The sequence below is a fragment of the Amborella trichopoda genome, chromosome 9, assembly GCF_054954075.1.
Source record: "Amborella trichopoda isolate Santa Cruz 75 chromosome 9, AtrichopodaSantaCruz75HAP2 v2.0, whole genome shotgun sequence".
Classification (NCBI taxonomy): Eukaryota; Viridiplantae; Streptophyta; class Magnoliopsida; order Amborellales; family Amborellaceae; genus Amborella; species Amborella trichopoda.
Window position 1 is genome coordinate 12,019,978 of NC_142344.1, and position 26,538 is coordinate 12,046,515.

The following is a 26,538-nucleotide window of genomic DNA, read 5'->3' on the forward strand; positions in this document are numbered from 1 at the left end:
TTAAACGTTATAAATAAAGATGAAAATATATCTGAATGTTATCACAAAGATTTTCAGTATTGAAACCGTATTTCTCGACACTATTTGAATGTAAGCTCTAATTTGATTGTTTAGAGCCTAGGCTCTATACAAACTGCATCCCTAGAAGAATGGGAGATGTAGATTTTTAAGCAAAACCAAATATTTTTACAGTGAAGTTTCCATAAGTAATATCAAGAAATTTTTTTATGTTTTGAAATATATATCGTGTTATTTATACACATGAATGTGAATGTTATACAGATCTTGCAAGTAGTGAAGCCAAAAAATGTTAAGATGAATGTGCACGTATACGACTGAAAATTTTTAAATTTTCTCTCTCTTGTTTTTTTTTTTTTTTCTATATTTCTCTCTTTATTTTTTTTTTGCTATATCTAATGGCTAATCTACACCTCTTCTCTTTCTTTTTTTTCATTTTTTTCCATTTGTTTGTGACTCTCTCGTTTTTTTTGCTATTTTTTATGACTAAAATTCTCTGTCTCTTGTTTTCATTGCTACTTTTCTAGACTAAAAATTTATGGGGAATGTGGTGGGTGCCAGCTTTACCTACCTCGTTTTCCAGGTTCTCCCAGCAACTACGACTCGAATGATTCCGACATAAGATGCATCTAGACTCTCGGTAGAAATGCAAAAGGAGAATGCCCCAATCCTGACCAATGCCTATCTAAAATGTTCTCTCTCTCTTAAAATTGTATTGTTGCTGCTTTTTTTATCATTTTACTGTTTTGCTAATGAGGGGTGACAACTCCCTATAAATAAATGTGCATTGTGATGTGCTTCTCTCTCTCTTTAGGGTTCTCATGAACTCCAAGCTTGCAGAAGTGGGAATCCCAAAGACGGGGATCCCACCCAAGATCGTCTACATAATTAACTAAATGTAAAGTAGATGAATACAATTATAAATCGAGTGCAAGGAATAAAGCAAACATAAAAACACACCACAACAACACATGATTTATGCGGTTCATCCCTTAGGGATACATCTATGGCATCGACATCTAAAAAACCACTATCACAATGAAGATTACAATAACACACGATTTATGTGGTTCACCCCGTAGGGCTACATCCACCGTCTCGGTAACTAGAAATCCATTATCACAATGAAGATGATAGTTATGGGTTACAAGAGATAATACCTATCTTTAAACATTGGTCAAAGACCATCGCCGATCTTTTCTTCTAAACTCGCTCTCCCAACTGAGCAACACCGTCGATCAACATCATCTTTCCCACTGCAATACCGTTATTGGAAAGATAACCTTAAGAGCAATTGAGAAACTTTCTCTCTCTAGAAGTGAAAGTTAACCAATTCAAAATTCATAGAAGTACCGCCTCTCTCTCAAAGGCTATGTCTCTCTCTCTTGGAGACCCATCTCTAAATTGGAGATCCATTTCCCTAACCCCCAAAGGGGTGACCCTCAAAAGAATGGGTATTATGTCCTCCTTCACTCTCTTATAAAGATATCACTTTTTTGCTTCCAAAAAAAGTCAATTTTCTATTTTCTATAATACCTTAATCTTTAAAAGAAAATATGGGTATGACGATTTAGGTATCACCAAACCCAACAATCTCCACCTTGATAGCAAAATCATCATAATTGTCTTGACAACCTTCACTGAATAGATTTCTTGATTTCTTCATACTTACCTCCATTTTGGAATTTTCACAAAACACTTTACCTTCATATTTCTCCACCTCAAAGCATGGATATTTCTTAATTTTTTCTCAGTTACCTCCATTGTAGAATTTTCACAAACACTGTGCCTTTATATTTCTCTACCTCAAACCATATATCCATAAAACTTCATCATTCTTCTTTTTCAAAATATAAACCTTAGTCTCGTACCGACCTTGTGCTCTGATACCAATTATAGGGTTCTCGTGAACCCCTAGCTTGCACAAACGGGAATCCCACCCAATAGCGTGTACATTATTGACTAAATGCGCAATAGAAGAATACAACTATAAATCGATTGCAAGAAATAAAGAAAACATAAAAAGCACACCACAACAACACACGATTTATATGGTTCACTCCGTAGGGCTACATCCACGACCTCGGCAACTAAAAATCCACTATCACAATAAAGATTTTTGTTTTCGATTACAAGAGATAATACCTATCTCTAAACATCAGTAAAAGACCATCATCGATCTTTCCTTCTAAACCCGTTGTCCCGACCGATCAACATCGTCTTTCTCACCGCAATACCGCTACTAAAAAGATAACATTGAGAGCAACCAAGAGACTTTCTCTCTTTATAAGTGAAAGCTAACCAATTCAAAACTCAAGGGAATATCGCCTCTCTCTCAGAAGCCATGTCTCTCTCTCTTGGAGACCCATTTTCATATTGGAGATCTCTTCCCATAACCCCCAAAGGGGTGACCCTCAAAAGGATGGGTATTATATCGTCCTTCACTCTCTTATATAAAGCTTGCTTCCCAATAAAGTCAATTTTTGATTTCCCATAATACCCAAATTTTTAGAAGAAGATATGGGTATGATGATTTAGCTATCACCAAACCCAGCATCTCTTTCTCAGGGATGATGTATTTTTATTTCTTTCTTGATATGTTTCCCTCTTATTCGGTGTCTCTTTATCTTTTTTATTATTTCACCTTTTGCTAAGGGTGATAATCTAATTTAGGTCAATGCGCTTCTCTCTCTGGACTTGTTTGCGTCTAAAACCTTATATGGATCAATGTTTTCAAAACCCAGATTCTCTTGGCTAAAAATCATTACAAAAAATTCTAAAATATATTTTTAAATTAGATTGGATTTTGTCACCCTACAATCAATTTCTCTGCCCCAACATATTGCCTATGCATACCCTCATCTTTACAGGTGTTCTTTTTTTGTAACATTAGCATCATAATTCATGAGCTTCCACCTAAATTTTGGTGGAAGTCTAAGAACTAATGATTTCTTTTCTTTTTATCTTTTTCTTTTAAATGTTAACTTGGAACCCAGGTTGTTTTGCAACTGAATATGGCATATTGTGACACGGCTACATTGAAGATATATGCCTTTAGTATGTTTCTTGATTCTTGGTCCATTGTATTTTTGTTTGATTATATAAAATTACAATGATATGCGAAAGAAGTTCATAAGTTGTATAAGATTTTATTTCTGTAAATTTTTTTTTTTTTTAAATATGTACGTGATCTAGCCAGTATTGCAGAAGAAAGGATGAAACATTGTAAACTATACATACTATTGTAGATCACATAGGCCTTCTTTCGTTGTTATTATAACAAGATCTCTTGTTGGACATATTTATTTTGCTTTTGCTATTCTTTTGTGAGTTTGGAATCAAAAATTTGAGAAAAAATGACTTTGTTATTAAGTGATACACAGTTGAAAGGACTATTGGTATGTTTTCAACACGGAGAGGTACTCTACATATTAGAATTTTTAGGCTATTTTGGCACATTGTTATAACCCAGAAGATGAGGTACTTTTTGTGGGCATACCCTAAAGACATTTTGTGATTTTGAGAGTAGTATCTCCTTGCAAAATTTATAATTTAGGGATTGAGAGTTATGGACTCATCATTGATAGATGTCAGTTTTGATCCATCAAAATCCATGTACTGTATAATATGCTTCATGAATGTTTCCACCAAGTAAATATTTTTCTTTTTGAGGAATATTTTATTGTAATTCACCCAATTGAATCTAATTTCAAATAATAATAATTTCATGGAGAAAACCCTTGTGGTTTGAATGATATAGTGTTTTTATTAAAAGGTGCTCAAAAGCTATTTTCTGTGATGGAGACTATTTCTATGATATGAATATAAAGTATTTATATCCCTTCTTAACAAGTGTCTCTCTCAATTTTATTTAAGTGACTAGAAATAGGAAAGGTTTTGGAGAGGTTTAGGCACCTTGCACTAGCTCATTCTCCTTATCTCTCCCTAAAACATCTCTCTCTTAAGCTTTCTTGTGTACTGGGTACAACGGCATGTTTCTCATCTCTGTGAGAGCTCTCCAGTATCACAAAATAAAATGACAACATTGTCATGCCTGTCACAACATTTCTCTATCAAGATTATCTCCTAATTATTGTTTTATGGCAAGCTTGTCTTCCCTCTTATGCAATATGTTCATGAAAAACTCATTCTCAGATAGTTCCCTCTCTAGGAACGCTGCATAACTGGCAGATCTATATGAATTTAGTGAGTTTGTTCTTTGTAATTGTTCATATTTTGTATTTGAAATATTAATGTGAAGTTTGGGAAAAGTTTGTATGGACAAAGAGAAAATTATAAAGCATCTTTTTTTATTCGCTGAAATGATTTAAGTTGGGTTTTGACAAGTATATACTTGCTAGAAATTAGGTTGGGGTTGTTTGGATGAGGTTTATAATAGTTGCAATTGATTTTGGGTTCTAATTCTTTTGTCCATGACAAAGTTGGTGATCTTTGTGCATCTTTTGGACTCAATGTACAATAAGCTATTTGTGATCCTTTTTAATAGGGCAAGAAAGGGTTACATGCCATATGTTTGTTGATTTTTCTAGTTGAGTTCAAAACCCAATTTGCATACTTCTATAGCTCTCTATTTACTTTTGAAAAGCAAAAAGACATGCTGCATTTGGGCCAACATAGTGTTGTATTTACCAATCTCAATCTTTTGTTTGAATGAAAATTGAGTAGGGGCAATTTCAAGGTGTTGTTTGGGCCATAGTTTTGCCTTGTTTTACGTCATTCTATGTGGCATAACAATTTTTTTTTTGCCGTAATTTTGTTGCACATGTGTATGTGAATGGATGCATAATAGACTTGTATGGGGCAATGATTTCATGCAATGATATATGGCCATTTGATTGATCCAAATTTTGAAATATACACTCTTTTCATTCTCATGAACAGTCACAAAAACTGAAAATTTGAAAACACAACTTAGAAACTATTTTTATAGCCCAAGTAACATAGGCTGTTCATTCTGGGGAGATGCTTAGATCTAAATCTTAGAAGGATTTTTTCATTTCCAATTTTTTGGGATGGCTTTATTATCATTAGATGAACAATGTTAAAAAAGAAAAAAAATGATTTTGAGTTTATAAAGGCTAAGATCTTGAAATTCACAAAATGATTGGTCTAGATTCATTTTTGGAAGGGACTCATTTTGATCATATCTAGGATTCAAATTGAAATTTTTTTTTGGATTGATTATTGAGCTAAAGAGAGTGTGTGCAAAATTTGGGATCATAAAAATACCACAAACATGGTTTTCTAGAAGTGTCGTTACGTTATACTATGATAAAACCGTTGCATTAGGTCATTGCTCGTACGTAAAACGTTTAAATTGTCAGACCACGTTATACCCCATAATAAATGATACATTATGAAACATACAAGATAAAAATCACTATCTCTATAAGCATACTTAATGTAATACTGTCCAACGTTTATGATTTTTTGGGCATGTTGACACACTAAAGATATGATACGTGTTTGTATCTTTACATTTTTCCCTTTCTTCTCGAAATCTTAGTAAAAAATACTCAATGGTACTAAAAGCCACATCCATTCTTCTTTAAATAATACACAAATATGTCATGTTTAAAAAGGCAAATGAGAGTTGATAAATCCAGAAAAGCTAATCACCGCACACCCAACAACAATATCAGATACATAGACTACTAATTCAGATTACACCACTAAGGAAATTAAGGAAAATATTTATGGAGGAGCTGAGATGCAAGAATGCTGCTTGCCCTCTCTGTGGGGTGAAAGGAGTCCCAAAACACGTACTTGGATGCATCTCTACATGTGCTGCTCGTTACGCTGTTGCATAACACCGCTGTCTCTAGCCCTCCAGTGCCGCAACAACCGTACCTAGATTCCTCAAAACCTAGAAAGCCCATAAAGCACGTGCCAATGACATCAATACGTGAAACCTGTGACTTGTCCTTGCTATGATCCAATGACTTGGATCATAACAATAGCTTATGCCCAATGGCCCATACTATATCTCCGTTGATCTCGCGATTGTATTTTATACTTGGCTTTTAATAATATTTATATAAATCTAAATAAGTTGAAATTTGGAGTCGTCAACTACTCTCTTTAGGGCACACACCTAATAAAAATATTCAAAAAGTTGTAAAAACTAAATTGATTAAAATACCTTTCAAAATTTTAAGCTATTTTGGTCAATTTATTTTTGTGAATTATTTTTTAATATTTTTATTAAGTGCATATATTTTTCAAGAGTTGACGTATGCTAGAACTAAAATTCAAATACATAATGCAATTGTAGTCATCCAATCAGTTTGATTCAATCTAAATCATTGGGCATATATTATTGCATCAACAATCAGGCTGACAAAATATATTTCCATATATTCATATCTATATATCTATATTATTTCCATATATTCATATCTATATATCTATATTAGCACAAGCAGGTGCTACACCAAACCCATTTGACATCCTAAATTTTATAATTTTCCATTATTATAAAGGAACATGAAACAACATATTTTTATTTTTCAACTTTAGCACATATTATTCTATAAGTGACCCATAGCAAATCCAAATTATGGTTTTGAAAATTTATTTATAGTTTGATAATCCCATCACACCAATCAAGGCATAGGCTAAATGCCTGGACTAGTGTTGTAGATGTATGAACCATGCACCATTGTTTGAACCAGTGGTTTAAAAAAAAGATCGGTGCATCAAATCGGGCACCCCAAAAATCCATCCAAATCGGCGATCTGGATCGGGAATCGGCCGAATCAGTCGGATTAAGCCTTAAAATTTTTTTATTAAAATTCATTATAAATGTTATTCTTTAGTAATCCAATAAGAAACGGAGGTACTCCATTAACAACTTTCATTTTTTCGCATCAACATGCAAATATTGAGATGTTCTTTCCCTGTATGAAGATTCTCATCATATATTTATTAAAACCTAACTAAACACAATGTTTTACATTGAAATTAGAATTATTGGTTTGTATTTTATTATTTTATCATCATTTTACTTTACAAATAAAAATAAATTTGAAATTTATCTTATAATACCATCTAATTTAAAAATCTAATTTATAACTATAACAAAAAATAATACATTGCATAATTTATAAATGTAAAGAAATTAATATATAAGATTTGATTACCATTGTAATTGGTATAATTGTTAATTCTAATAAACATGATTAAAAACAAGGGTATGACCCTCACAAATAAATAAATCTAATGTATAATAATTAGTGTTGATAGAAATATAGAATTTAGTTACATAAATTTGCAATCATATTTTAATGGAATTAGGGGAAAAAAATAAAAATTTTCATATTTGCAATGTGAGATAATTGATAAAGCAACTTGAAATAAATTCTAAAGTGGTATGAACTGGTGTTATTTTTCTATCTTAAAATATCGCATGAACTAATATTTTTTAAAATGTTCAAAAAACCAGTATTAGTATTATCTTTTACTTTTTTTAATATCCTATGACCTAGTACAATAATTTCATATAATTACGTTAACTTTTTGCAAATTTTATATGGAATTCTATTTTTGTAATTTTATGTAATTCAAAATTATTTATATGCACTTTATGCTTGTATATTATAAAAATAAATAAATTTAATTAATCATAATAAGGATTAAATATTAAAAATAAATAAATAAAATTAATTTTAAAAAGAATTATAGACCATTTTATTTTATAGATGTTCTTGTATATGAGAGAAAGATATATTTATAGTACCCACCGATCCCTATCTAATACAAACACCATAAATAATTTGGAACAATTTATCGCCACCATAAATAATTTGGCTGCATGGTTGATCTTTTGAGGAGGGCTAGTTTAGTGAGAGAAGCCCATGAATTCATGAGAGAGATGCCTATTAAGCCTAATGCAGTTATTTGGAAGATTTTGTTAGTGCATGTGCCATTAATGGACATGTAGAGCTTGGTGAATTGGCTCGAGCCCAATTGGGTCGGCTTGAACCGAGACATAGCGGTGATTATGTTCCTCTATCTAGATTACAATGACCAAAATACAATCACAAGTCTCGGGCAAGATTAGGGTATCCAAGTGCTAAAAGGTTTTGGAGATTTCAGAAGCTGGAAAATGGTTTTTCGATTGTGATGACGTCAAACTCTAGGTCGGAATACTCAAAGAACACTGAGAGAGATGCCCGTAATGAGCCATTGAATTTGCCCCAGCACGCTCAACATTCATGACCATCTCTCTCAAATTATTGCCTACAAAAGTAGCCCTAATACTTTTTCTTGCAAAAGTAGCCCTAATACTCGATTCGTGAGAGATCGAGTGCGTGATAGGGCTGGTAATAGCGTTTGTGAATGGGGCGAAAGAGCGCAGGAGAACAGGGCTAGGCTTCAATGGTTAACAAGATGGAGTGAAAAAAGATGGAGAGAAGGGCTTCGGAGGGGAAGAAGGTCGGTGCTGCAGTAGGTCTTTGTGATGGCCCTCCTGGCAATCGCAATTTGACTGCCGTTGATAGGAGGGCTTGGGAACAATTGGAGATTAAAACAGCGTTCTTTGTCACTGGTTCTTTCTCTCCTCCGATTAAGGATTTCTTTGGGCTTTTTGATTGGGCCCAATGTGGATGGAATTTGTCCTATAGGCCGAATGTGAAGATCATTGGTCCTAACAAAGTGGTGTTTAAGCTTCGATCTGAGAAGGAGATTGCTTCAGCTCTTTCCCATAGGTTTTGCAGAATCCGAGATAGTCTTCTTTCCTTCGACCATTGGAAGGCTTCTGACCATGTTTCTTTTCGACATAAGGTTTCTAAGTGGGTCTATCTATGGGGCCTACCCCTGTCAGCTTGGAATCTCGCTATTATAAAAAAACTGATAGGATAGATTGGGGTTTTCGTTGATTTGGATTGGGATTTCCTCCTAAATTCTTTTTGTCGGTTTGTTCAAGTTAAGATCGACCTTTGTGTTGGGGTGTCTCTTCCAGAGATCGTTTTGTTGTGCATACATGAGGAGTTCTTCGAGATTCAATTATCTAAAGATAGAGAGGCTCATTCACCAAAGCTTGTTGGGTAGCTCGTCATGGATGTGAAAGATAGAGTTAATCTGACCGGAAATTTCTTTTCCGGTAGGAACAAGTGGGGACGGTATCAACGCCAGAGTAGGAATTTGAAATTTAAAAAAGGTGTAAGGCTCAAAGGTAGGAAACGGTGGATACCGGTTAGCAGGTTTCCATATTCATCAGAAGGTTATTTGAAACGTCTGTTTCTCGTCAGTGTGATTCATTCGACATGCGAATGCGTCCATTATTCCCGGCGAAGTTATTCCAAATAGCCTTAAAGATAACAGTGGGGTTGATGTCATGTTTTATGGTCCGGCAGTTGCACCGTTGACATTTCCTATCAATCACGTTGTTTCAAAAGGCTTGGCGGCGACCGACTGTTTCAAAGGGGAAAGTTTCCACGTAAGATTTCCTGATAGGGATGGCTGGATAGCTCATTATGAGGTTTTGCCAAAACTCTTCCCTTGGAAAGTGGACGACCTTAAAAGGAAATTGCTGGCAGTTACTACTATAGCTTTTGTTCTCTGTTTTCTTGCACAGAAGAAGTTCTTGGCATGGAGCCTGCAACTGCGTTTGGTGCTAGTGATCTTGCCTCTTCTTTCAAAAATAAATTTACACTTCCTTCATTTCACCATGGTGCAATTAGTGAGTTGAGGAAGAGATCTAGATCTCTATTTAATCCTCTCTTGATCAATCGTCTTGCTTTGATGGTGATAGATGATGATGATGTCCCGGTGGACCGTGTGCCTCAGGCTGAGAAGAATGTTGTTGTGAATGGGGAGTTTGCTGCAAATGAGGGGATTGTTGTTGTGAATGGAGAGTTTGCTGCAAATGAGGAGATTGTTGTTGTGAATGAGGAGATTGCAGTGATTGAGGAGCTTGTTGTTGTGGATAATTCGGATGGGGGTGAACTGGTCCTCTCAAAGGCTTCGGAGGCTGTCCCTTTAGTCGCATTCGCTCAAGAGGTACAGTTTCCACTGTTACTTACAAGACCTGCTTCTGTGATGCTTCCTAAGCCAGCTATGGTGCTTGATGACATGGTCTTGGTAGGGAAGATGATTGAGGACATGGGTATGGATGATGTGCCCCTAAGTGTGGTGATGAAGGAAATTCAGGCTAGGCGTAAAGAGGGAGTTGTCGTGGCAAACGATAAGGCCCAGGGTATTGTGGCTGCTTCTGACCCTCTGTCCCCAGCAAAGTCCCAAACTTGTGTAAAGAAAATTAAGAAGATAGAATTGGGCACTCGCTCTAGTGAGAAAAGGAAGAAGAAGGTGGAGTTGGGCACTCGCTCTTCTGCTCGACTTCAAGCTTGAGGTATTAGCAAAGGAGCTCTTGCAGCTGCTGGAATCAGGTTTTGTGACCCTGCTCTGGTAGAGGTAGAGTCGTCTTCCAGTGATGATGAAGGTTCTACTGTGCTGCGATTGGAAGATCGCTTTCCTAGCAGTGGTCCAGAAGGACCAGGTTCTTCTTCACACCCTCCTCCTTTTCCCTTTCAATGAATGTGATTTCATGGAATGTTAGGGGTTTGCGTAACCCCAACAGAAGACGGGATGTGCTATTTTTTGTTTTGAAATTTAGACCTGTGCTCCTAGTTTTGCAAGAAAAAAAACTCCCTACCCCTTACTGTCTCAAGGGTTCGGGAGGTTTGGGGCAAGGCAATGGGTCTATTGATATTTTTGGTGTGGACGCGTGTGGGATGTCAGGTGGGCTGTGGGTCCTCTAGGATCCTATGGAACTCCAAACTTTTGACTATGTTAGAAGGAATAACTTTTTGCTGGTTGGTTTTTCTGGGCCTAATTCGGGCTTTAAGTGGGGTTTTATGAACGTTTATGGGCCTTCTGTTCTTTCTTTAAAAGAAGCTTTTATTTTGGATTTGAATGTTGTTGTCCATTCTTTTGCTTATCGTGTAGTGGTTGGTGGTGACTTTAATCTTATTCGGTGGCATGACGAGTGTCCCGATGGTTCTCATATTACTTCCTCTATGAGATTGTTCAATGATTTTATTGAATCTAATTCGTTTTTGAGCCCCCTATTACTGGCACTAAGTTTACTTAGTCTAATAATAGTGTTTCTTCTCTGGCTATGTCCAAATTAGACAGATTTCTGTTATCGACGAAGTGGTTAAAGCTGTTTCCCTTATCTATAGTTAAGGCTCTACCTAGACTATCCTCAGATCACTGCCCAATCCTTTTGAATACTGGGGTGATTCGAGGAGGACTGAAACTTTTTAGGTTTGATTTAGCTTGGTTGGAAGAAAGGGAGGTGTTTGAGCTGATCAAAAGGATTTGGGTCAACACAGTGGTTGTGGGCACCGTAGATTTCCAGTTACATAAAAAGCTGTTGAGCATTAAGCAGCAATTAATTGATTGGAAGAAAGTGAATAAGTTTGATATTAGGGCTAAGATTCATGGGGTGTTATCTGATATTGAATTTTTAGATCATAATACCCAAATGTCATGGATACTCTCGGAGCAACGAGTTTTGGATAGATGTGTTAAAGTGAAGGAATTGGAGGATTTACGTAGGTCAAAGGAGGTTTATTTGAAGCAGCGTTCTAGAATTAAATGGTTAAAAGAAGGGGATTTTAATAGAAAGTTCTTTCATGCCACTGCCAGTACGAGAAGGCGTCAAAATGATCTCTCTGGTTTGTCGATCTCTGAGATTGATCTTGACAATGAGCACGAGATGGAAGCAGTAGTTATTAATCATTTTAAAAAAAGCTTTCTCTTCTGAAGTAAAGCTCACCCCCTCTTTGAATAGAGTCCCCTTTAAAGTTTTGTCAGTGGAGATGAAATTTTTGTTGGAAAGAGAGGTGTCTTGTAAGGAAGTGCATAAGGCAGTGTTTGCCATGCCAATAGATAAAGCCCCTGGTCCAGATGGTTTCCCTTTAGCTTTCTTTCAAAAATTTTGGGATGTAGTGAAAGATGAACTCTTGGAGTTTGTGACGAGCTTCATGAAGAGGGGTCATATCTTCAAAGGGATAAATTCTACTTTTTTGGCCTTGATCCTTAAGAAAGCGAGAATTTCTGGTCTTTCTGATATTAGATCTATTAGCTTGTTGACTAATATTTATAAGATTATCGCTAAAATTCTTGCTGATAGGTTGAAAATTGTTCTTCCATTTCTTATCTCTAACACTCAGTTAGCTTTCATCCAAAACTGTCAAATTATTGGTGGTGTACTTATTGCCCAAGAATGTATTCATTCTTGAGTTTAAGTAAAAGGCCAAGTATTCTACTTAAGTTGGATATGGAGAAGGCTTATAATCGGGTTGAATGGGATATTCTTCTTGAAATCTTGAAAGCAATGGGTTTTGGTGAAAGATGACGAAGATGGATGTTTGGTTGTCTCTCTTCTGCACACTTTTATGTCCTTTTTAAAGGTAACCATATTGGTTTTTTCAGTGCATCAAGAGGATTACACTAGGGCGATCCCTTGTCCTTTTCCTTATTCACAATTTATGTAGAGTGCTTTAGCCTGATATTGAACAGAGTGGAGGGATTGGGTCATTTTGCAGGTTTTAAAATCTCAAATTCTGATCTGATTATTTCACATTTGCAATATGCTGATGACACTATGATATTTGTAATGCTGAGCCATGCCAAGTCTCTAATATTGCTAGATTCTTAGAGATTTGCGAAGTTACACTTGCCTTTAAAGTGAATTTCCATAAATCTTTTGTGATTGGTATCAATTGTGATGAAAATTTGATGAAAAGTTTGGCAGAGGTCTTGGGACGTAAGATTGGCTCTTTCCCTATCTCCTATCTTAGTCTCCCTATCTCTTATATTAGACTTACCATTGCAGTTTGGGACATAGTGCTTGAAAGAATTTAAATGAAATTAGACCTCTAGAAGCATAAGTACCTCTCTTTGGGTTGTCGGGTGACGTTATTGCAATCATGTTTATCCAATCTTCCGGTGTACCAGATGTGTTTAATCAATATGTCTACCTTTATTGCACGGAAAATTGATTGTATGATGCGGAATTTCTTGTGGGGTTCTTGTGCTGAACAAAGGAAATTCCATCTTTTAAGGTAAGATAGAGTATGTACCCTTAAACGTGAGAGTGGTTTGGGAATTAGGAACATCAGATTGGTCAATCAAGCTTTACTGTGTAAGTGGTGGTGATACAATTTTCATCTTAAACATCAACTTTGGTGCAAAGTTCTCTCTGCCAAATATGGGATGGACAGATTCGATCTTTGGCATGGGGGTGGGAGAGGCAATAGTATATCGTCTGTATGGAGGGATATCTTCTCTAGCAAACCGATGATTTCGGGTTATTTTAGATGGAATATTGGGGGTGGTGGGCAGGTGGCGTTTTGGCACCACAAATGGATTAGAGAATTTCCATTGAAAGCATTGTTCCCTGATTTATTTGATATTGTTGTTAATCCTAAATTGTTGGTTTGTGAGGCAGTTGAGAAGAGGGGATTTCAAATTTCTTAGAATATACCAATTTTGTATTCTCGTTTAAATGGTTTGGTTTTTTCCCAATGGTGCTTTTTGATGGACTTAATACTGTTTATATATCGTCAAATGCTGAGGATGAAGTAGTTTGGGAGATTGAGGGTGATGGAAGGTTCTCAGTTAAGTCTTGTTATAATCTCTTCTTCCACGATTGTTGGAGATGGTCATATCCTCAAGTGACACAGGTATGGAAGTGGCCCATCCCTCTTAAGGTTCGTATCTTTATTTGGTTGTCATCTTTGAATAAAGTTTTCACCATTGATAATCTTATTAAAAGAGGCAAATTTTTGCCAAATGTTTTTCTTTGTAAGAGCGATGGGGAATCGGGACCACACCTCTTTATTCATTATCCTTTCACCACTCGTATATGGTGGTGGCTTTTTGGAGTTCTTAGTATCAATATTATGTTACCTCAATCAGTGGGAGAGATTTTGCATCAGTTTGATCTCCCTCATCTTCCTGAAATTGCTAAGATTATTTGAAAAATTTCGAAAGGTGTCATATTGTGGGAGGTATGGAAAGAAAGGAATAGAAAAACCTTTGAGGAGAGTTGTTTACCAGTGGATATGATCATCCATATCATTAAACTCTCTATTTGGCCTTGGTTATGTATGACGAAAGAAGGATGGGGCATTTCCAAGGTCGATGTGGTGAGCAATCTTTTTCTTCTTGGTAGTACTTTTAGTAGCCGGTTATGGTTGGTGCCTCCTGTTGGATGTTTAAAGCTTAATTTTTATGACAGTTATCTTGGTAATTCTGGACCAATTGGTATTGGTGGAGTGCTTCGGGATAGTTTGGGTAATGTCATTTTTTCCTATGCTGGACCATTAGGTGTGAAGACTACCAACTACGCTAAATTGAGTGCTTTATTGATAGGGGTTCTAATCTTCACTGATCGTAACCTGGGTCAGAATGTTTTGATTGAAGGGGATTCCTTAAATGTGGTCAAATGGTGTAAGAAGGAGAGAGTCCCTTGGGAATTAAGGTCTCTTTGGCTGCAGGTGATAGATCGGACTAATGCTTTAGTTGTCTCTATGTCAAAAAAAGTCGTAACATTTGTCAAAAAAAAAAAGATTATGTTCTTCTATCTAACTTATACACATCAGATGGAAGGTGGTTAGATGCACAAAGAGAGAGATCGATGATGGTGAGAGAGAAAGTGAAGAAAACGCCGGGTTACGCAGATGCTCAACGTTAGACCATGAGTTTGTCCCACAATAAAGGCGTGCACATGTTTGAGTTGGCAGAGGGTCACGTGCTTACGTGAATTGAATAAAATATTAACGAAGTGTGCTGGAGCCACGATTCCGTGACGTGAGCGTGTGATGGTTTAGATGTTTTTTAATAATAAAATAGTACAGCCGGTTGAATCCTGTTTTCTCTTTGGAACCAGAACGGCATGGGCGATACCCGATCCGGATCGCCGAATTCCGGATTGGATCGTCGATTTTTAAAATACTAGTTTGAACACTTGGATGATTCGGCCCAGAGACCCCACCCTAGTGAGCTCGAGTATTCCCAAGTTCGGTGTCCAACTCAGGGATCTTGAAAAGCATTCAAACCAAATCGTAAAAAAATTTAAAAAAATAAGAAATTTAAGTATTCCCAAGTTGGGTGTCCAACTCAAGGATCTTGAAAAGCATTCAAACCAAACCGTAAACAAATTTTAAAAATGAAGAAATTTATTAGTAATATGTTTTCATCCTTTTGGAAAAGATTGGAAAGTTCTTTTGCCCCGAATGCTTATTTTTAGATTTTCCCTTCTTTTTGGATTATTTCTAAAATACACCCGCCACAATTTGAATTTTTTCAAAATCCTTTTTTTTATTGTTTTTTTTTACCTCATATAAATGCGTTTTGTTCAATCTTATTTTAAAATATTTTTCTATTTTTTAGATTTTTTTTTAACATTTATTTTAATTTTTGAACACTTTTTGGACTTGGATAGAACACCTTCCAACTCGGGCTGAGTTACTCAGACTCGGGCTAGTACTCAGATACAGGTCAATCTTTCCAACATTGACATGGACACAAGGGTTCGAGTACCAAAACAAAGTTTTGAAGAGGTTTGTTATGCGTAATGGAAGTAGACTTACCATAACGGGAGGGATTCTGGATCATATCAAGAAGTATGTCAAAGATTTCCACGTAGATGACTGTAGCGTTAGGGAGTGTCAATGCCAGGGAGTGCAGCTGGGTAGAAAGCTTAGCATTGAAGGCGATAGACGCTTGGTTCACCTCCTCCACGCATTTTCGAGCTGCTCCTCCGCGCAGTGTTCTCTGTATTGGCACGCACCCTAACGGGGGTAGGCCCAGCACATAGATCCTTCGGCCTCCAATCTTGTACAATTTCTGCCCAAGATAACCAAAGATTACACGTCTCCTTTATATCAGTATGAAGTTATATCAGTATGAAGAAAAGAATCCTTTTTTTGTTCTTTTCTTTTTTTCTGATATATTAAAAGAACATACCCCGTAATGCACTTTTTACAACATTGACAAGAGCCTCAAAAACCTCCTTCCCACATAGAGAGGACCATTGTAGTTGTTAAAATTGTGCATGGAGGAACTATGAACATGCTAATATCCCCAATCCAACGTCAATAGTTGAGTTGGTCCGTTCCAACTTAACTCCAAAACTATATTAGAGTCATTTATTTGAACTAAATTTGTGAACATACGCACCTTTTATTCTAATTAACAATAAGAGAAAAAAAAAAATTGAAAACACTACCTATAAAGTGTTTTTTCAGCCCAATTTATATAAACCGTCTATTCTAATGCAATGCTTAAATCTAAGCTTTAGAAGGATCTTTTTCCTTTCTAAATTTGTTGATGCCTTGATTCTCATTAGATTAGCAATGTTAAAATATAAAAAATTGATTTTGAATTTATAAAGTCCAAAATCTTGAAATTCACCAAATGGATAGTCTAGATTCATTGTTGGAGGAGACTTATTTTGACAACAAATCGAATTTTTATTTTTTTGAAGACTGATCATTGGGATGAAAAAAATGTGTGTATAAAATTTGAGGTCATACAAATACCAAAAACATGATTTTCTAGACATATGATTTCTTTATGTTACAGTGACATGGCGACGTGAGATCATTTCCCTGCAAAAAAATTATACCTTGCTGTCAAATTAAAGAGGAGGGTAGCTTTAGTGGGCGTAGGTAGACGAGCACACTATTGGAAGTGTAGGATTCATTTGTGAATTCCGAAAGCAGCATAAATTCAAAATAATGCAGTTACACGTCACATTTCATTTTTGGATTCAAAACCTGTCGTGTGCTTGGTACAGCCCCGCCATTCCTTCCTGAGCGTGATCCCACCAGTTATGGAGCTTGATAAACGCAACATCAGGTTGACTTTCGTTTGCATGAACCAGAAGTATGAAGTACACTTCAAATTGCCGATCCTTCTTATGGAAATGGCTTTAGTGTTTTTTAGGGAATACTAGTTTTCTAGAGAGAGGGAACCTTCGTGGGAAGGAGTGAAAAACAAAATAGAATAGTGAGAGAGGCACGTGAGATTCAATGGAAAAGTTATTTACCAAATGGATGGTTTAGAATCAATGTTGGAAGGGATTTATTTTGACTATGTATAAAAGGTAAATTAAATTTTATTTTTTTGAGATTGATTATTGGAATGAAAAAAAATGTGTGTGTAAATTTTGGGGTTATATAAATGAGAAAGCTTTCCATGTTCTCTCTATAACATAAAAGTTTGATGTTCTTCTTATCCAACCGTCCATTTTTTAATGGAGGGCTAAGATTGTCCCAATCACAATGTCACGTCTCTATATTACTTTATTTTTAATTTTTTTTTCTATAAACTGTTTTAACATCAAATTTTGGACGTTCATTCTTATATTAAACTCGTACTAATGAAAAATATAAAAACAATATTTTCAATCAAATAAAATGATCAAAATACCCCCGAAATTTTCAACGGGTATTTTGGTCATTATTTTTTATCGAAAAATTATTGTTAATATTTTTTATAAGTGCATCCCAATAAAAAGATGGCACGTACCAAATTTCATATTCAAAATAATTGTATTAAAAAAAATTAAAATTAAAATATTTTGAGATGTCAGATCTAGATCAAATGGTAAGTAACTCTCTTAACAAAAAATAGACGGATGGATGGTAGGGGAACATTAAAACTTCTATGTTGTAGGGGGGACACTGAAAGCTTTTCCCATATAAATTCCCCCCTTGGAACTGCTCTCTCTCTCTCTAAAGGAAGACCTCTCTCTCTAAAAGATAACAAGATAAAAGAAGACCAAATAAGTAGGGGAGAGCGGGTTATCAGAAGAAAAACAACAGATAAGGGAGAGGAGAGGGAAAGGAAAACCCAAAGAAAGTAAACAGTGGAAAACAAAAAAGGGTTTCAATGGCAATGCTTAAAAGATACAACAAAAAAGGGTTTCCATGGCAATGGTTAAAAGATACAACAAAAAAGGTTGAACCCACAAAGGAAAGAGGAGGAAAACCGAAATCAAAAGAACAACCTCGAATGAAACGGTAGAACAGAGAAAAAAGAAAGCAGAGGAGCCCGTCAGAGGGCGACACAAGAAAGCATGAAAAACTAGAAAGAAAAAGAAAGGCAGCGGTGGGAGAAAGAAGAGAAGGAAACGCCAAACACAGCTCAGATCTGAGAAAAAAACTCATATCTAAAAATGACTGTCAGATCTGAGAAAAAAGCTCATATCTGAAAATGACGGTCAGATCTGAAAGTGGCAAGAAGTCCTGATCTCCAGCTAAGCCCTAGACCTGAGGCAAGAGAAAGCCACAAAAACACTAGCAAGAAAATACCAGAGAAAGAGAAGAGGAATTCGCACTCAAGTGAGTTAGCAAGCACGAATTACACCTTATATAAACGTTTCCAACGATTAAACCAAGGTCCGTGATATGCTAATTTTAAGTACTTGTACATAAACTACTTGTGTCCCCTTAGCGCAAGAGGCCAGTATTAAAACATATAATTTTTACATGCAAGAGAGGCTAGTCTTAAAACATAGTATTTGTACATGCAAGGGAAAACGTGTGCCTTTCTTTTGTGAACAATAGGAGGGAGAAAAATAATTAAAATAAGATGTCGTGTTTGAGAACAATAATTATAATAGTTCAGCTACTATAGTTGAGCCATGAATATAGAAAGGCATGTAGCAAATTATAGAATATTGAATATGGTCAGACTCCGGGACTTGGTAAAATGGGTTTGTTTATCGACCGAGATTTTACTTGAGATTAAAGTCATGCATGAAATCCCCATAATGTTTCTTCAACGATTAAATAAAACATCAAAGTTGGTGAAAAAATTGGTGGGTCAAGGAGCTGGTAGCAAACTATTCTAAACCATAGTTGCCGAGAGCACCCAACTAGGGTGGGGCTCTCGGGCCAGAACCCAGCTTCGGCATATTATGACCAGGATCTCGACTGGAACTCGTTTTAAATTTTCAGGAGTTGGCTCCTATTTATATGATTCTGATCCCATGCAAAAAGGATCTCGATCCCACTTCGCACAAAATATGTTCCTTAAAATTGTAGATCTCGTTCTTGAATAAATTAGATCATCGCTCTTAGAATTTTAAGAGTGCGATCCCTACATTTCTGGAACTCCATCCCTTTGTTCTCGAAACTTCCTAAAAGAAACTTTTTAAATAAAATTAACTTGTATAATAAATAATTATATTTTAAGCCAAATTTTTATACAACTGGAGTTCTACTATGGGAGCGAGGACTAATCATGTACGGAATACGATCCTTCCTTGAATAGAGGTCGATCCTTTTCAAACAGCAACGCAGTCATTCTTAGATAGGGGCACGATCTTGTTGTCGATAGGAGTGTGATCCTAATGAATATGAGAATACGATCTCATTTGACATGGACTGTGTACCCATTAAATAAGGATCTAGATCTTGATATATTGGAAACACGCTCCTTGTTCATACGGATCTCTTTCCGCTATTGTTACCCTCATCGGAACTCGTTCCCCGAGCTGCAAAGATTTGGGCAGCTGTCGATCCGATGCTTTCGCTCCTGAAACCAGAGATATTCCCTCTCCTGCTCCCAGTACTTATGTTCAAAACCTATATGCTATCAAAGACTTTGTTTTTCTATTTTTTTTTAATAAATCATCATTATTATCATTTAAGCCTTATCCCAACTATGTGACGTGTGTGATAAGTTTATAACTCATTACAGATTTACCAAAGTTTTATACTGGCTGTCATACCTAAAATAACCCTCCTCCTTTACCTGGGCTTGGGACCAGTACCATGGGGCCGGTGAAAGCAGTGGTATTCTTTTTAGAGAAATGAAGATTTTTACATGCTTGTTACCTGAACAATATTGGAAGCCTTGTGCACCAGAAATGAAGATGTTTATATGTTTGTTACCTGAACAATGTTGGATGCCTTCTGCACCAAGGTATGTAAGTATTGATCGAGTGGCATTTGAGCTCTTCTGGTGGGGAGAGCAAAATAGTTGTTGACCAAGTCATTGCTCCCTGCGACCACAAAGAAGAACCCATTTGATTTTATGTAATCTGCTCTTTCTCTTCCCGCCGCCCGTTCCACCTTTCCGAAGCACTCTTTCAAAAACTCCACCTGCTGCCCCAATGGAATTGCCCTCTGCAAAAACCCAAACCTCTGTAATTACAAATCCAAGTCTCTCTCTCTGTACAAGCAATTTGAGTTTTTATATAATTTTGATTGAGAAAACAATGCGCAATTTACCAGAAATTGTGGAGTGAAATCGTCGAAACCAGAACCACCCGATGCGAAGCTGACTCCAGTGATAAGGTCCTGGATTTGCACATTTGGATCGAGATAAGCAGGCAGCAATTCCTTTACTCCCAACCCAGATGCTGAAACAAATTGTAATCAAACAACAATGGCATCGATTAAGGTTCGAGAACTACAACACTGTGTCCCAAGTTCGAACAATACCCAGAAGAAACCATATGAACGATGAAAAGAAATTTACTTACGGAACAGCGCCCCTAATATTGTAGTTTGACTCATATTTTTTCTGAACTTACACGGAGACCACACCCCTGGGACCCCCTTTTTTTTTGTTTTTCTTTGTTTCAGTTTTTTGGGCTATCTGATACTTCCAATATCAGACAACTGGGAAATTCAACTTTTTTTTTATTTTCTAGCGTGTTTAAAATTCCAGGTTCTATTATATTTTTTTTACATTTTAAAATATTTTGTCTATTTTTGAAATTTTTTAAAATAGAATGATGTTAAAATATTTTTTTGATAATATCGAGAATTTATTTTTTATTTTTGAATAATAAATTATCTTTTTATTTTAGAATATTTTGGCATTATTCTTTATTTTTATTTTTTAAAATATATTAAAAAATAGAGAAATTATTTTTAAATAATTTTCACAATTAAAAATTAATTTTAAAAATTCAAAAAATAATATTTCTATCTATTTTTAAAAATTTTGGTGACATTCTTTTTAAAAAAAGTCAAAATTAAGTAGAGAATTTTTAAAAATAGAATAGAAAAAGAATTCTTAAAATTAAATAGGAAATAGAACCAAAGACTATTTGGCGATTCGTCTAATGGAAATTTCATATAAAAAAAAAAAGCCGGTGGGGAGGAGCTTGCCTCTAGGTACATTTTGGCAAATTATAATTCTAAGTGCATATTGCGGGAAATACTTGGAAGTTAAAAAGTTTTATAACCAATAACTATTCGTATGCATGGAATCGGCTTAAAAAAATAGGCGGTAACGGTGGGGATCACCACAAGACATCTGGAATCTCATTTTTATTATGGGGTAGAGGGCCCCTTCTCCACAAAGAAATACCAAAAAAGAAAAAAACTATGCATACATCAATCCGTTCATGTACCAATGTAATCAGTGCCGATCTTGCCGTTGCAGAACCTTCCGGTGGGTTTGTGGCCTTTAAAGTCTTTGCCGTAGGGCGGAAAGTTGCATTTGACGAGGGTGATGAGGTCATTGTTGTTTCCTGAATCAACAATGGAATCTCCGATCACATAGATAGCTGGGATCTTTCCGTTGGCCGTTTTGCCTTCGGCGCTGAGAATATCAGATGTTATCAGCAGCACCAATTGTAAGAGCACAAAGAGAGGAGATGTTGAGGATGATAAAATATCCATCGCCTATTTTCTCAACTCCAAAAAAACAAAGAGAGAGAGAGAGAGATTTTGAGTGAGGGAGAGGGCAGAATAGCGAAGATGATGCAGTTGGCGTCTGATATTTATCAAGGAGAAAGGACAATTACATTTCTTACCATAAACAAGGTCTCTTTTTCTTGTTGATAATGACATTCATAGGAAAAAGGCATCTTATTAAAAAACTTTTTGTTTTATGTTGGAAAAGGTTCTAATTGATACGTAACAGACGTGAAAAAAAAAAAATATATATATATATATATATATATAAAAAGATTTAAATCATCCATACTCAAGATTTTTATGTATTTGTAGATGAGTACCATTTTTTAAATTTTAAATTTCATAATAGATGTGAAGTAGGTTTTTAAGTGATCATTACAATTTCAGACACTAAAACTATATCTTTTGATAAAATTTAGACGGTCTTAATTGGATTATTTAAAATTGTGTCATTTGTACAAACCACACCCTATTTCGAATAGCCTTACATGCACTCGGTATTTGAAACTGCGAAAACAAAACCTATGAAGTCGGGAGGTGGTCCAAGCGCTTAGATGCTCACTTTTTAGTAGCTCCTTCCTTCCCACTTGGTGTCAACCATGATGCACTTAGTTGCTTGTCATTCTCTGACAACTCAAGTTTATGATATAAGCAATGTCCTGGGAATCGGCTGAATCAACTTGGACTCTGCGACTATTTAGGCGAGGCCAAGTTCTCCCGCATTGTGTGTACCACTGTAGATATTAAAAAATAAAAAATATAAAAATGTGGGATTGATATGTAATAATTTCATGTATGATATACGTTTTGGCAAAGATTAGTGATTTTTTTTTTTTGCCATAAATCCTTTTTATATATACTATTTTTTTTGGATTTTTTAAAATGCCTCTAGCTATATATATTTACATTCTAGATCTATTTTTTCCAATAATGTTTTTAGCTTGTTAGGACTCCTTAAGGTGTTTTTTCTTTTTGTTTGTTTTTAATATGTTTTTTATTTTTTTTGCAATTTGTCACTTTTCTTCCAATTTATTAAGGGCTTTTCAGCATTGTGGAGGACTCAAACGAGTAACTGGAATATGCAAGGGGACGAGATCCTTAGCCACAGCAAGTCTCAGCACACTATATATAAGTGTTTAGGTTTGATTTTTTGTCAATAAAACAATTAGAGATATATTTGAAAAAGTATATAAAGTGATTATTTACTTTTAGTACAAAAAAGTCACAAATATTTTTGCCTATCATATTCCAAATTGGGTAATTATGAAATATTACTAACTACATTTGAAAATTCAAAATAAAATTCTTCAACTTTATAATATACTCCAAACCATGACCGATGAATAATTGTAACAAAAATAAATAGAATCATACTACACAATTTCCATGTACATTTTCACTTTGCATTTAGTATCTAGGTGTAATAAATGTGGATGGTTCCTTCCTCCTTTTGATGTCCACTCCAGCCGCCATAGGTGTCCATCTCCAACGCCCAAAGTTGAACAGACAGATGGGATATTATTAACAAGGTCCCAACCAGCATTTGACACGAGGGTTGGCGTTTGCCAAGAGTCGCTTTGCCGGGTCCTCAATATATTGCAATACAAAAGGGCAAAAACTTAAAAAACAAAAAAAAAAAAAAAAAAAAAATATGAAATACAAAATAAACAAAAAAAAAAAAAAAGTAATAATTACATACAAACACTTTATCAATGCGTTTATTACAGAAAGGGTCATATTTAGGGGTTCGGGCATGAGTTGGGTCCGGCTGGATTTAGACTCCGACCTCAATAATTTTCAAGTCTAAAATTTGGATTTGTACCCAGATCCATCGGGTCTTAGGTCTTCCCATTGGATCTCGGGTCTAGTCGGATCCATTGCCACCTTAGAGCTTATTTTATTTTTATTTTTGACTATTTTTTTCCATCATATACCTTATGACTATGAGCTTCTTTTTTTGCCACTAATATTGTAAATGTTATCGATACTGTGACAATATGAACACCTAGTAAGTGCTTAAAGACACATGATTGCCATCATACACCCTATAAGTATGGGTTCAGGTCAGGTCCGGCTAGACCCAGACCCAAAACCGAATGGTATTCAGGGGTCCAAATTTGGACCCATACCTAGACCCGAGGTCAGGTATTCCCCTCGGGTCCCAGGTATAGTCGGGCCCATTGCCACCCCTAGTCACATCTTTGCAAAAATTACATGGAGACGAGCTTCACACCGTGGCCCATTTTTTCTAGAATTGCCCACCTATCTGGTATTTTCAATATTGGATAGGTAAAAAATCCCACAAGTTTTCAACCATCTCATTTAGTAAGGGCATGTCCGGTACTACCAACATCAAATAGCCACGTTGTTTCTAAATCAGGAAATCTCATTTAGTAAGGGCATGTCCGGTACTACCAACATCAAATAGCCACGTTGTTTCTAAATCAGGAAAACTCAACTGATATAAACTTTCTCTTACTTAGGGCATGTTTAATATTTGGTGTTTCTAATATCGGACAACTCTACTTACTAAGCTATCTAGCACTAGAAATACCATGTTTAAAAGTAATTGTTTTTTTTTTTTTTAAGTTCTTACTATGTAATTAATACTATAAAATTTATGTAATATTAATTTTGTTTTTTTCTTTTTGTCTATTGTTTTTTGTATTTGAACGTATTTTATTTTCAATAACATTTCTTGGAATACAATTTAGCGTAATAGAATATTTCTTATATTCTGAAGTATTTAATAGATAGAGATTTTTAATTAGAATTCTAATTCTATTTTATTTCAATTTTAGTTTTCTGATTTTAGAGTTTATTTGTATATGGTGAATGATCTCATGTCATAGTGTCATTGTAATATAATGAAACCATACTTTTATAAAATCATATCTATGGTAATTGTTTGACCCCAAATTTCGCACAACTCTCATCATCCTAATAAGCAATCCCTAAAAAAATTAAATTCAATTTGCACTCTAGTTATAATAAAAATAAGTCCCCTCTAAGAATAAATCTAGATCATCTATTTGGTGAATTTCAAAATCTAGGCTTTCACAAACTCAAAATTGATTTCTTCTTTTTTAATATTGTTAATATAATGATAATAAAGTTATCTAAAAATTTTGGAAAGGAAAAAAATTTATCTAATGCCTAGATCTAAGTATTTAACTAAAATAGATGGCCTATATTAATTGGGTTAAAATAAAATTTCTAAAGTGTGTTTTCAGAGTTTGCTTTTATGCCATTGTTCGTTAGTATGAAATGAGTATATATTTAAAAACTGGGATCAAACAAATGAGCCTAACATGTTTTTTAAAGATTAGTTCATTAAATTAAAATAGAACCATTGCATGAAATCACTCCCAATATGCGTGTGTGTGTCTATATATATATATATATATAATATTTCCTAAGCTACTAGCTATAATGAATAGTATAAGCTACTAGCTCCCAACATTCATCACGTGGTTCAAAATTCGCATCACTCTTTTAAGTTTAATCATTTTTCCATAAATCAGATTAAGATAAAATTTTGGGTGTCTATACCTAATACTATTGCGTACCAAATAAACTTATAAAACAATTACTTTCAATAATTTAAAATTACCAAATTACACAGTCATTTGTAGGGGTATTTAACTCATTTTATATATTAGGATTTTTTTTATTTTTTTATTATGCGCCCTATTGTTTAGTACACACGTCCAAAACTTCATTATGATCTGATTTTTAGGGGAACAAAAGATTAAAATTTAGATATTTATATGAATTTTGCACCAACCGATGAAGATTTGACGGCTGGGAGCTAGAAGTTTATACTATTGTTTACGAAGCAAATCGGAGAGATTTTCAGATGAAGATTCCTTCGATCCGAATCAATGACTGATTATTTAAAAGAGTGATAGAGAGTGGGAAAGTCAAATTGTGATCTTAGGCCAGATCTACTAAAACATAAATAGATCCGCTCTCATAGCAGTGGCAAAGCTAGTATCGATCCAAAAAACACGAAAGATTGAATGAAATAAAAATAATATAACAAAATAACTAAAAAAATAAAGGAAAAGAGGATGGGAAATCCAAAAGCATAAAATATTGAATGAAATAAGAATAAAATCCTAGATCTAATCAAATAATTGAAAAATAAAAGAAAAGATGATGATGAGGAAAATACCTGGCCAGGCCAGTTGGCCTGGGACACTCGAGGCTTCGAGGCCTCACCCGTATCAGAACCACGGCTATGTACATATGTCTTCTATTGTTCTCTCTTCAAACTTGACCAAACTTTAGCTTAGTTGAGCTAAAGTTTTACTGATTTACGCTAAAAGTTGGTTTCAAGGGACGATTAGGGATTAACGTTGCTTTGCTAGATCTAAGGTTGCTCTCTGGCTCTCAGTTTTCCTGGCCTATGCGTTAACCAAGTCCAACCCTCAATGGGTCACAAAATGTGCTTATATAAAGGGTCAAATCATACTATAATAGATATATTTCAAGCAGATTTGTCAGTCAAATTTTTATTTTGGGGGTCAAAGGGAGCCCAAATCTTACCAAAATTAGTAGTTACATTTTTATGATATTGCCTACCAAAAATCAGGTAAAAATAAGTTGTTTTGCTATGTTTACTTGATTATTACTAAAACAATGGTCTTGCAGGGTTCTAGATCACATGATAGGGATCAGCGCTCTGATGGATTTTGGTTCGTGGGTTTACTGGGATAATGTGGCCCTAGGGGTTTAAGAATATCACATAATTTGCCAATTTTAAAACTAGAGTGTCTATAACTATTCATTACAGCTAGTAACTTAGGAAATCTTT

At 35.2% G+C, this 26,538-nt stretch overlaps 1 protein-coding gene across 2 annotated transcripts; it reads right to left on the reverse strand.

Annotated features, from left to right (window-relative positions):
• Nucleotides 1–5,559: 5,559 nt before the first annotated feature.
• Nucleotides 5,560–21,898, reverse strand: LOC18424320 (GDSL esterase/lipase EXL3). Of its 2 annotated transcripts, XM_088845697.1 has the most exons (6): nucleotides 21,431–21,898; nucleotides 20,298–20,428; nucleotides 19,977–20,192; nucleotides 19,902–19,919; nucleotides 15,645–15,900; nucleotides 5,560–5,905 (listed from the first exon to the last, which is right to left on the reverse strand). In XM_088845697.1, exons 1-6 carry the CDS (start codon nucleotides 21,699–21,701, stop codon nucleotides 5,721–5,723), a joined length of 1,077 nt encoding a protein of 358 aa, XP_088701823.1. In that variant the 5' UTR covers nucleotides 21,702–21,898; the 3' UTR covers nucleotides 5,560–5,720. The 2 variants fall into 2 exon arrangements, with proteins under 2 accessions (XP_088701823.1, XP_006828972.2); XM_006828909.4 differs by lacking the exon at nucleotides 19,902–19,919 and having other exon boundaries at nucleotides 19,959–20,192; nucleotides 21,431–21,896.
• Between the last annotated feature and the right edge of the window lie 4,640 nt (nucleotides 21,899–26,538).